General features: G+C 31.5%; 1 protein-coding gene across 2 annotated transcripts; it reads left to right on the top strand.

Moving 5' to 3' along the window:
- Positions 1 to 249: 249 nt before the first annotated feature.
- On the top strand, positions 250 to 7,138 carry LOC148310134 (uncharacterized). Of its 2 annotated transcripts, none has more exons than XM_088258972.1 (7): positions 250 to 443; positions 1,482 to 1,562; positions 1,655 to 1,712; positions 2,700 to 3,318; positions 4,678 to 4,817; positions 5,629 to 6,010; positions 6,822 to 7,138. In XM_088258972.1, the coding sequence occupies exons 2-7, from the start codon at positions 1,510 to 1,512 to the stop codon at positions 7,001 to 7,003; spliced, it is 1,434 nt and encodes a 477-aa protein (XP_088115098.1). In that variant the 5' UTR covers positions 250 to 443; positions 1,482 to 1,509; the 3' UTR covers positions 7,004 to 7,138. The 2 variants fall into 2 exon arrangements, with proteins under 2 accessions (XP_088115098.1, XP_088115099.1); XM_088258973.1 differs by having other exon boundaries at positions 282 to 292.
- Positions 7,139 to 12,813: the final 5,675 nt, after the last annotated feature.

The following is a 12,813-nucleotide window of genomic DNA, read 5'->3' as shown; positions in this document are numbered from 1 at the left end:
GAGAGATATTTTCACATTACGCAGAAAATATAGGTTTAAAACAGATTTCATTTAACACCATAATTTATAAATACTCTGTGCCATCACACGATGTTTCTAAATTATCGAATACATTTTACTTTTAAATTATTTATGTTTGAAAGTCCTGGCTACAGTGTGCTATCATTATTAAATATGATCAGTTACCGATCAGTGATCTAGGTTTGAATCGCGACTTTTAACATTATCTATGCATTGGCACAGATTTCATTTGACATATTTTCTGTCACCAACACATCACTTTGATAGTTTGGTAAATATTGAGTATAAATTAGTTTTATCCAGATATAAAGTTGAATGTAATCGAATTATAATGCTGGCATTTGTCTTAAACAAATGAGACACATTCACAAGTCTAAAATTGAAACTAATGCGGCAAATGAAATATGAAATACACATTTTAAGTATGTTTATATTTCTTTTATATACTTTGTTTATTTTTATACTGTTGTGTAAATAATTAAAAAAAAAAACTTTTGTTATTCCATTAGAGTAATCCACCAATCACAAAATTTGTAGAAAACTAGTTACCTATTTAAATACCATATTTTAATGTCATTTAGTGTTAGTCTGTAATTTCAATATTTTGTTTTATTTGACTATTAGTAAAAAATTGTTATTGTTGAATACCATATTACTGTGTTTGATGTGTTTTTATAATAAATTGCTTAAAATATTGTGTGTTTTGTGATTGTTTTATGTTCTCTTTCTGATGCAATTTATTTGATCTACTTTCTCACCATAAATACATAATTGGTCCTTCAAATGTGAACTTTTTAAGATAGAAACGGCTTTGTTAAATTATTATTATTACTTTTATGCATAATATTATTTTTTTATAATAATTTTGAAATTAATTGTAGGTATTGTGAAAGGTTAGTTTGTGTCTTAATATTATGAATATAAATAATAATTTATTTAAACAATTTGTATTATTAACCAGTTTTTCAATTTCTTCACAATATGTACAATCACGTGTACAAATCGCTCACTCCTTTCAAGAACGTCATAAATCAAAAATCGTCAATTTTCAGTTGTGCATGTTTTCGGAATGCCCAGAAAATGTACTATATCCCAGCAAAAGAGGCATATTTTAACTTAATATTTACCCGCTACAGGGAAGAAAGTGTTGTTTTTGCATTTTGAAAAAATGTATTGTTTAATTATTTTTTTAAACGTACCAAATATTTTTCAAATGGAGAAAAAACCTTCAGGTTTTACTTAAAAGATCTGTTGCACAATAAAAAGTTCTATAAGTGGCTTGATATTTATTTTTAATACATTGTATTATATTTTTAAACTTTAAAAACGTTCTCCTGAAAAAGGATCAAGTTTTTTGATTTATGACGTTCTTGAAAGGAGTGAGCTTAATATGGACTGATTTATCAGTTAATTTTAATAAGTTATATTTTACGATTACATATTGTATATTTTTTTTACAGAACGTATTCTCATTAACTGACCATCAAAATGGAGGGAACTGAAAGAAAAATAAAAAAGAAACATCGTTCCAGCAAGCAAAAGTAAAAATATATTGTATCATTAAATTACTCACTATAATATTGGATAGGATAAATAAATATTAAATTTAATATTATTTTTAAATGTTTTTTAGGCACAATATCCATAAGAAAAAGCATCACAAAGAATCTCGCGGATCGACCAGTGAGAAGGTATTTTTTTATATTTTTAAAGGAATAACCCACAAGGCGTCTACTTTTAGAGGCTTTTCTGTATGTGGGATAGTGAAGATAGGAACAATGCATCACAAACACCCGGATCAATTGAAAATCTTTAATTTATTTTGCAATTGACGGGAATCGAATTAGGGACAACAGTTTTGCAGTCGAGCATCTAACAAACTATGCCACGGCACCTGTCAATTATTAAGAGTTTTGCAATACATGTTGCAGGTAAATTACAACTAGGTACCTCTTAATAAGCTTTGTTGGTAAATTGAAATCAAGGATTGTGATAAAGAGAAATATTTGTGTTTTTAGTATATCGTAGGAGTACCAACTACCAAAACGTAAAATATTCAGCAGGGCCATTTAAATCACTTTTGCTTGTCAAGAAAATAAACATCAATGCAGTTAGTTATTTTTACCAAGTCAATATATTATACATACTTCTAAAATTCTTCGGGATGTTTTTCGGGGCAATATTAAGGTAGTAAGATATCAAATAGTCAATGATCACGTTTTTGTAAAACAATGCACATAGTCACTTTCTCCTGTATGACTACGATATATACAAATATTTAAATTTATAATTTATTTTTATTCATGAGCCTGACAGCTCATCATTAAAAATAGGTAAATTGTGGTAGAGTGAGTTAAAACCCAGAAACTCTGTTCATGACACTAGTAATGAGACCACAACTGTTTTTTTGTTATGTTAAAGAAAACTTAAAAATTCATGATCATTCAATGCTATATATGCATATATATTCAATGCGTTATGCTACGCGACACAAATATAGATCGGAAAATAAATGAATGATTTTAGTGCCTAGAACTAGTAACTAGAAAACATTGAGCTGAAAGTTACCTAGTTGTATTAATTATCCCTCAAGATAATGCTGTTCTTTTTGATATTTCCTAAATTGTTACGGTTTTCAGTTTTCAAATAATTTTTATTGTTAATTTTTATGATTTCAGGACATTCAATTAGCAGTATCATCAAACAAAAATGAATATTGTAGACTATGTCTAAAAAAGATCAAATCGATCCCAAAACCGATTTGGGGCGAGTTTGACAATATGTCCAAAATAATAATGGCGTGTTGTTCAATAAAGGTTCTCAAGAGTGATAAATTTAAATCTCTCTGCGTGACGTGTGCAAATTGTTTAGAAGGAGCGCACAATTTTAGAGAAATGTGTATAAAAAGTAACTCCATTTTCAAACAGTTGAATGGGAAGAAGAAATTTGAGGAATTTATCAACTCGTGTTTAACAAAGTCGGAAGGAATCAAGGAAGAAGAAGATGAAGATTCCTCAAATCTCTTAGATATTAAAGATGATATTGATTTTATTGCCGATTCCGATGATAAAGATTTCATATTTCCCGTTAAAAAAGAGAGTAAGAAAGCCAATAGTTTTATAGACATTCCAGATGATACAGATCTTTTAATACCCAGTAAGAAAATATGTAAACAAGAATTTATTTATATCGATGTTTCCGACTACAAAGACGAGACGGCTTCTTGTAAAGCGGAGGTCAAAGAAGACGACTATTCTGACCAAGAATTTCCAGAAGATTTTGAAACTGTGTATCCTGGTAAGAATTTGTACATCTCATTTGCTATATTTCTATATTATTTTTTGACATCTCATCAAAGATGAAGAAGAATATGGAAGTCTGGGCATTTACGGGGCTGACGACCGTCATAGGCTGGTTTAAGTGATCACTTTACACACGTGTAATATTCACCAATTCTACCCATTATTGACAACCACACTACTCAAATTCTTGGAAGTTCTGTATATATGAACCAATTTAGAAACCTTGTTCTTGATTCACTAGAACTTCACTAGAGACATCTATTGGTGAGATGTAAAGAAGCTTTTTACTAAGCAGAAACTCTTATATTAGTATGTGAGGTCCGAATCCTGGATTATAATCACACACATGAGAAACGCCAGAAAATACCATTTTCACTTTTATTACTTAAGCTTATAATTTGACCAGACAATTTATTTACAACATTTTGAGTGTGTCCAAATACTTGTTCACAAAATCTGGATTATCTCCAATTACAGGAGTTATTTTCATATTATTTTTTGACATCTCATCAAAGATGAAGAAGAAAATGGAAGTCTTCTGGAGACTTCCATATTCTTCTTCATCTTTGATGAGATGTCAAAAAATAATATGAAAATAACTCCTGTAATTGGAGATAATCCAGATTTTGTGAACAAGTATTTGGACACACTCAAAATGTTGCTATATTTCTAGTTAATTTTTATTTTAGCTCTTTATTGTTGGCGTGTTTGGCATACAGTTTATTTCCTTATTTTATTATCTTAATTTTTCTAATGATTTTTAGCTCAATATGTAACTTTTTTCATACTACTGACACCTGTGAAAATAATCACAAAGAAAAATATCCTTTCGTACAGTTACAATTTTCACCTCAGCGGCTACCACAATCAAACAAAATATATCTGCATTTTGCTTGTCCTGCATATCACGCTAATAACTTGTGACTCTCTCACATAGTATATTACATATTGTGTTAAATGTGGTCTACAAATGTTTAACTTTCATTTATTTATTATTGTTTTTCAATTATTCATTTGAAACAAAGTGATGTCCATCCCTGGTCTAAGGGTTAGCATGTTTGAGTGTCGAACATGAAGTTCTAGTTTCAATCAATCACAGTTTCCCAGCTAGGGCTTTAAATCAATAATTTTTTCACACTAATATTTACATATGTAATTGTAACTCAAATCTGATCATGTTGCCTTCATGTAATTGATGGTCAATTTGATACTCTATCAATCAGATACAGTTCCTTATGGATCATTGGATGCAAACAAAGGGAAAAACAAACAGCCTTTATATAAAAAAAATATTTTTAAAGAAATCTTTAATTTTAATCTTGTATTTCTTACAAATGTTTTTATTTGATTTCAGAGCCAAAAGTCAAAATAGAATATTCTTGTGAGTCTTGTCCTAAGATATGCTACGATATTGAAGAGTTTGCCGCTCATAAGATCTCTCATTCCTCTAAAACGGTCGAAAGCAAATATTTCTGTTCCGCATTTGGTTGTGCGGTGAGTATGAAATTAGACAATACACGCATTACTATAACAAGACTCTAATCAAATCGTTTTTAGTGTCTAATACTTAGCATCATACAAAGCTCATTATTTTCAAATTGACAGGAGAAAAATTAGAAAAATAATTCATATTTGAAATTAGCAAATTTGAAAAAAAAAAATCACAAACTGATGTACGGTGATGTTTCTAAAATAATAACAAAAGCAGTTAGTAAAATAGTGGATTTAAATAAGTTAAAATTGTTGTTTGCTCTTTTAGATTCTTTATCATTTCAAATATTTACGTTCAATGAATAAGATTTGTCCACCTCTAGCTTAGTAGTTAGCGCATTCGACTACCATGCTGGAGTTCCCGGATTCGATTCCCAGGAGGGACTAAATAAACAAAAGTGATTTTTCACTATAATGATTATTTTATATCGCGCTGGACAGCTACTTGAAGCGCGAACAACTGGACAAGGCATCTTTTCTTCATTTGATTAATGATCAATATAGCACCGTGTCGATGCTATGCAGTGCTCTATGCACCATTTGGTAGGGATAAGGGTTAAAAAAACACTCATGAAACATGCGCTTTTGTTGGTTTTTTTTTTTTAATTTTAATGATTACTTAACTCTAAATTATGACAAAATTACATACAAATATCCACAGATGTCATTGCTATACATGCTACATCATACCAACTGAAAGACGGACTTTGACGTTCATTAAAGTTGACACTCCTTTGAGGAAAATTCGCACCGATGTTCATTTACATCCATACTCCCAGGTTAAGGGGTTGAATGGTGTTTTCTATCTTTACAGGAGGAGTTCAAGGACAGAAAAGGCATTCTATTACACAGGAAAACAACAAACCACTTTAGCTATTGTATTTGCGAGTACTGCGGTAAATTAATAAAGCAAAATTTCATCAACACACACATTTATAGACATTTAAATCGAAAGTGGTGCGCCGAATGCAAGATGTCCGTGTCGTTTGGCGGCTACTGGGAGCACAAGAGGATACGGCACAACAACACGGGGCCCATGCAGTGCCCCAAGTGCGACAAGAAGCTGAAGAACGGGCGGATGCTCTACAGACACATGAGGAACGTCCACACCTCTCTGGAGAAGATCGTCTGCGAGATATGCAACAAAGAATTCAGCTGCAAATATAACCTGCGCGGACATATGCGCTCACACACAGGTAAAAATCCTTCTCTGTCCAAGCAACCAGACTATGGAATGAATTACCTCTGTTTGTAAAAAATGCACCTTCTGTAATAACTTTTAAGAAACATCTGAGACATTACTATTTATCATTAGAATCCTAACTGTCCATCAAACCTCCTCCCTTAGTTTTTCCCTCTACTTCCTTCCTTAAACTCCCTTTTTCCTTTGCCCTCCTTATTATCATCTTTTGTAATTTATGTTTTTTTTAAATGTTAATCTGTAATTAGTGTTTTTTTTTAAATGTTCAAGTACTATCTACCCTCTGATAGCAAACAGCTATATATGGTATCAAACGTTTTGATCAATATCACTAGTCTGTTTTTGGTTGGTTGGAAGATATTGCTTTTAAGCCCGCCAATGTACTTATTTATTTTCTGTACATGAAGTTTGAATAAATAAATAGATACTATCAACACTTTCAAAGTAAATTGCAATGTATTGTTATTATTATCACCTGGTTGTCATTTGTTAAGGTCCTCACCAAAAAGTCACACTTCCAATATTGCACAAAAAAATCACTTAAATGCAAATCTGTTCTGTTTACTGTATTCTATCGAAATCATAATTAAAATTGCAACAAAATGTGATCAATCCTGTGTTAAACCAATATGAAATCATTGAATCGCACCAAAACGTAACAGTTTTACAAGCCAGAATTCCTGATTACTAAAAATCATTTATAATGGAAATGTAACGTTTTGGTGAGGACCTCCACATTTATGAGTCACATTAACCATTTTAATGATGACAATGTTCAAAGTTGACATTCTGAATTGATGTTCCAGGGGAGATGCCGTTCCGATGTCCCGACTGCCAGCAGGAGTTCCGGCACCGCGTGACCATGAAGCAGCACCGCCTGCAAGTCCACAACATCAACATGTTCAACCGGCCCTCGGAGCAGGTGCTCGCTAACATCAAGGGCAGGTGCAAGAAGAATATCCCCTCGCCGCAGTACTACAACATGTAGCCCGTGTCACACCACATCACATCAATTATTTAATTTTAATTTAAGTTTTACTTTGTAAATACATACCACTGTTTCTTAAAATCCATTGACACGTGTTTCGATGCATTCCGCATCATTTTTAAACACCGATGTTTGGTAAGATTTCTTCTTCTTCCTTCAAACACTTATCCGCACCCTAGTGGTGCATAGGGCACTGCATATAAACGCAGTGTTATCTTGATCGTTAACACATGAAGGAAAGGTAATCAGCCCTCTGCTTCAGGTAACAGTCCAGGGTGATATTGAATAAATATTAGAGTGAAAAAAATCACTTATTTATTTGACCCCCCCTGGGAGTCGAACCCGGGACCTCCAGAATGGAAGCCGAGCGTGCTGACCATTACACTATGGAGGCGGACAAAGTATGGTAAGATTTAGATTTGGCTTAACATACCGTGTTTGAAAATGGTGCGGAATGCATCGAAACACTTTTCACAATAGATTTTTAAGAAATAGTGGTATTTACTGAGTAAAACTTATTTATTTAGTTTTTATAAGGATTTCCAGTATTCTTTCGTCAAAAAGTTATAAATGAGAGCATTTGAAGCAACGAGTCCATATTTTATATTTTCTGGTACTGGCATGAAGGTCTGGTTCCTAACCTTAAGTCATTTGAAGGCTGGTTTATCGTTCTGTTAGGATCAGTATCAATTGGTTGATACTAAAATAGTGTATCACTGATACATCCTTTTGAAATTAACCAGTTGGCATAATTTAATTACTAAAAATATATACTAGTATATATATATATATATATATATATATATATATATATATATATATATATATATATATATATATATATATATATATCACATCTATATATATCTGTCCGCCTGTAATGGGCTACCTATGGGGAGTGAAAATAAATATTAGTTTCTTGAATGTTTTTCGCAGATACTTTGTGGCACATTTAATAAACTTTATAAAATTAAACAACCTTGTTTTAACCACTTTTTTATTATTAGTACACTTTTTAACCTACCGGTTTTGACAAGAATCTTGTCATCATCAGAGTTTATTAAATTCTAAAACATTAAAATACTCAATTACATTACATTCCCTTACCAAAAACTTCCACACAGAAACTTTTTGTCGAAACCGTTAGGTTAAAAAGTGCACTAATAAAAAAAAGTGGTTGAAACAAAGTTGTTTAATTTTATAAAGTTTTTAAATATTAGTATTTTTACACTCTAATGTTTATTTAATGTTACCCTGGAGTGGTTCCTGAAGCGCAGGACTGATAACCTTGTTAACAATCAATCATTAGGTGCGGATAAGGGTTAGAAGAATATATATTTCTATATATATTTTTTTCAGTAATTATTGGAATCTTCACAGAAAATGTATAGAAAAATGTAAAGGAATCATTAAGATAATGTTGAAATGGGAACGAAAGTCTAGGTACAACATTTTGAGTGTGTCCAAATACTTGTTAACAAAATCTGGATTATCTCCAATAACAGGAGTTATTTTCATATTATTTTTTGGACTAATAAAGTTTCTGCTCAATAAAAAGCTTCTTTTCATCTCACCAATAGATGTTTCTAGTGAAGTTCTAGTGATTCAAGAACAATGTTTCAAAATTGGTTCATTTATATAGAACTTCCAAGAATTTGAGTAGTGTGGTTCTCAATAATGGGTAGGATTGGTAAATGTTACACGTGTGTAAAGTGATCACTTAAACGAGCCTATGACGGTCTTCAGCCCCGCAAATGCCCAGACTTCCATATTCTTCTTCATCTTTGATGAGATGTCAAAAAATAATATGAAAGTCTAGGTATTCACAGCAGTGATTAAGGTTATCATTTATTTGACAGTTGACAACTTTGCTTCCTATAGCCACTGCCAAACTAACATCCATATCTTATATTTGATTATACTTTTGACTTTGCATTATACTAGCAGTCCTTCTGTGATTAATTCAAGTTTTTTTCTTAAAAGGGAATAAAATTTGTACGACAGTAGTATCCGCTTATTGTAATCACTTTTAAACCTGTTACTTTTTGATAACAAAAGCAGGCTGTTGACATTAACTTCGGACAGGAAAAGTATTTGTACCCATTTGGTCAATTGATGCTCAAGGACGGGAAGGGTATTTTTACCTTCTGCGCCGGCCTCATTTCAAAAGTAGAAAAGAATGAATTATACAATGTTTTTATATGAATATTATATACCAATCTCTTTGTTTAGGTCTTAACTTTTGTACATAATTATCAAATCATCACCTTTGGTCTATAGGCGTAAAAAAATACCCTGAAATGACCTGTCTGAAATGTGTTAAGCAGAAAATAAACTGAAATAAATTATTGAACATATTTTAAAACTAATTGCAGAAATCCATAGTGTATTACTGATCACTTTGTAATCACCTATCAATATGTCCTTTATGTTTAAATAACCGACATGTGCATATAATAAAGCCTTATCACTCTCTGTCCATTCCAATAGCTTGTTTAGCGGCAATGCCAATTTAAAATCTTTTGACCAGCATATTTTCTAAAACTATTGCGTGGAATTTAGAATGTTTACTACATATCGCTCACTCCTTTCAAGAATGTCATAAATCAAAAAACTGAATTTTTAGGAGAACGTTTTTAAAGTTTAAAAATATAACACAATGTATTAAAAATAAATATCAAGCCACTTACTGAATTTTTACTGTGCAACAGATCTTTCAAGGTAAAACCTGAAGGTTTTTTCACCATTTGAAAAATATTTAGTACATTCAAAAAAATAATTAAACAATACCTTTTTTTCAAAACACAAAAACAACACTTTCTGCCCTCTAGCGGGTAAATATTCAGTCAAAAATATGCCTCTTTTGCTGGGATTTAGCACATTTTCTGGGCATTCCGAAAACGTGCACAACTGAAAATTGTCAATTTTTGATTTATGACGTTGTTGAAAGGAGTTTGTGATATGTACATATATTGTTGGCATTTTCCATCTATTCCAATTTTTTGTATCCGCGCATAGCCATTCGAATTGTAGCACAAAGTTTGATAACGGCAAGCGTTTCAGTTCAGTTGAAATAATTTAGTAATCAGAACTGACTGATTAAGAGAGATTGATATCGTTGTCTGTAGTAACAATAAGCGGATGTCATTTTTTATTTTGTTTTTGTAAATATTTTTGAGGAACTCTAACTTGTTATTTCAGGTTTAATTTTCAGATCCAAATGCTCAATTTTTTAACAAATCATTATATTTTTAAAATTCTAGATTTTATTTTTAATTTAATAAACATATTATCAAGCATAGATTTATTATATTGAAGACTTTATTCTGATATTCAGAGGCAATGTTGAATTTATTTCTTTTATTTCAACAAGCAATATTTTTAAATATGTAATATATAAGTATTTGTATGATTAAAAAAATATATATATATAGGTACATATGTAATAAAAATAATAATAAAGCTAGCAATGCAATAGTGGGCTAACCTGCAAATTGGAAATTTGATATTAAATATGTATCTACCTAATACATAATATGGAGATTGAGTCTCAGGAGCATATTTGTATAGTTACATATACATAAAATTTAGCTATTGTATTTTATCTGAGCAATATATTTTAAATTAATTAATTGACTTAGCATTTGAGGTCGAGTCACTATTGCGCTGGTAGCCAAATATTGACACGTTCAACAAATAAAGTCCAATCTGCTGAATCACCACATCCAGTGCTGCCTTTTGTTGCTGCCCTCGCGAGAAGTTTGTTGGGTGCCAAACAAAATGTACAATTAAAAAAAAAGTTTATTTTAACGACTAATTATTTTTTATTATTTCGATTTAATTAATTTTGAGTACAGTGTCCTTCGTTTTTGGAAGGACCTTAACTCCTTCCAAAGGCCTATACTGCCTTCATCATAGGAGTGTTTTGTTTTTTTAAATTTTTATATGCTGAAATATAAACCTATTTTTTTAATCAGAAATTTTACATGATATCAAAAATATTTTAAATATTTTTTTCAAAACTTTTTTATAAAATTAACGAGTTAAATATGATAAAAAAAAAGAGTTATAGGTGTTAATGTAATTATGATATAACATTCAGATACGCCATTTTGCAGTGTTTTTGGAAATTAAAAAAAAAGAGTCAAATATCATGCTAAAGATTAACTTTAACTCAATTATTAAGAAAAATCGGGTAATTTAAAATGTGTAAAATAACAAATATAAATCGCAGTGTTTTGCATTTTACAATATGTTTTTTTCAGTCGGTAAATATTGGGTACCGATTAATATCTAAATCTTACATTTTAATTTTAATATTTTTTTGTGACTTTTGTAAATATGGCTACATATTTGTTGGATGCGTCGATATGTGTACATACATAGATAGTAAAATAAAGATCGTTATGCACCTCTAAATGTTATTAAATGAATGCATTCTACAAGTTGGTTGCAAGTATATATCATCACCGTTTAGACAAGTCTACATACGTGCAAGATTGAGTTTTGTATATGTAGGTAGGGTCATCGAAAAATAATGCCAACATTTAAAAAATTATAGCACCGAAATCCTTCATGTTAAATGGGCAATTCTGTTATTGAACGCTAGCTGGTGAACGTAGGCTTTGTTTTGAAGGTGGCGTGACCTTGATTGACACATAGTAAGCGGTGCATTGAATGCACGCTTTCCCAACAGCTGGATTGGTAGAGAAGCCCCCATTGCCTGGCTTCTAAGAAGTCCTGACCTTACCCCTTTGAATTTCTTTTTATGGGGGTACATTAAAAACATTGAGTATACAGAAAAAATTCAGGATTTGGATTACCTGCGGGAGCGAATTTCTGCCGCTATTTTGACAGTTACTCCTGAAATGATTGCACGTACTTGGCTTGGCAAAATCTTCTTCATGTGTCCTGCCGGGTCTCCCTGACGTTGACGATCATTTGGGAGAAATCTTGCCTGTCCTGGGCAGCACCAAAAAGCTCCTCCTTACCTCTCATCCTGGTCCACTCTGGAATGTTACAAAGCCAGAAAAACTGCCTTCTTTCAACCCCTCTGCGACCCTCAGTCTTCCCTTTTGTGACCAGAATGAATTACATCTAATGTTTTTTTTAAATGTTGGCATTATTTTTCGATAACTCTACATAGTTGGATTCATGACATGTAGCAAGTTTTGTCTGAACGGGGATGATTTAACCTAAGAAAAAGGGTAACCTCCACTTTAGTTTAAATATGTATTTTCATTGTATAGTAAGACCTCGCTTAACACTGCATTATTTTTCGTTGTACTATTGAAATTTCCTGAAATCCCACACGGTATTGATATTCCTCGAATCGCACACAATTTTCTTGCTTTGATAGACTCAGTCTGGTGTGATAATGCTGTTATGATGTAAGTATTTATGTTTTAATATGACATCATTTAGCGCTGTTTGCTAACTTATTGTTAAATCTGAACCCTACGTTGATCGGGGTCTTACTATACATATAAAATAGGCCTTACACTTTTTCTAAGTCTCATCAGCCATTTTGGGCAACTTTGGTGCGGTATAAAGGGTGTTTTAAAATAAATCTATTCCCACATTGTTTAATTTTTCATTCTTCTTTCTCTCAATCAGAATTTTTGATTGAGAGAAATGTGTGTTGAAATGTTTCCCATCGCATATTTATTATTGAATAAAACTTTTACTCTGTACAAATCTGTCCAGTTGTGTTCACCATTATTTGAACAACAAAAAAAAAATGCTTTCAAATATGGTAGAGAAATTATGTACAATTTCCAAATATTGTTTTTTTTATGATTCTTATCAAA

This window comes from Brachycentrus maculatus, unplaced genomic scaffold, assembly GCF_059751285.1.
Source record: "Brachycentrus maculatus isolate JH-2025_06_01 unplaced genomic scaffold, ASM5975128v1 h1tg000105l, whole genome shotgun sequence".
Lineage (NCBI taxonomy): Eukaryota > Metazoa > Arthropoda > Insecta > Trichoptera > Brachycentridae > Brachycentrus > Brachycentrus maculatus.
The sequence above is the reverse complement of the archived record's forward strand: the minus strand, read 5'-3'. Positions and strand labels throughout refer to the sequence as shown.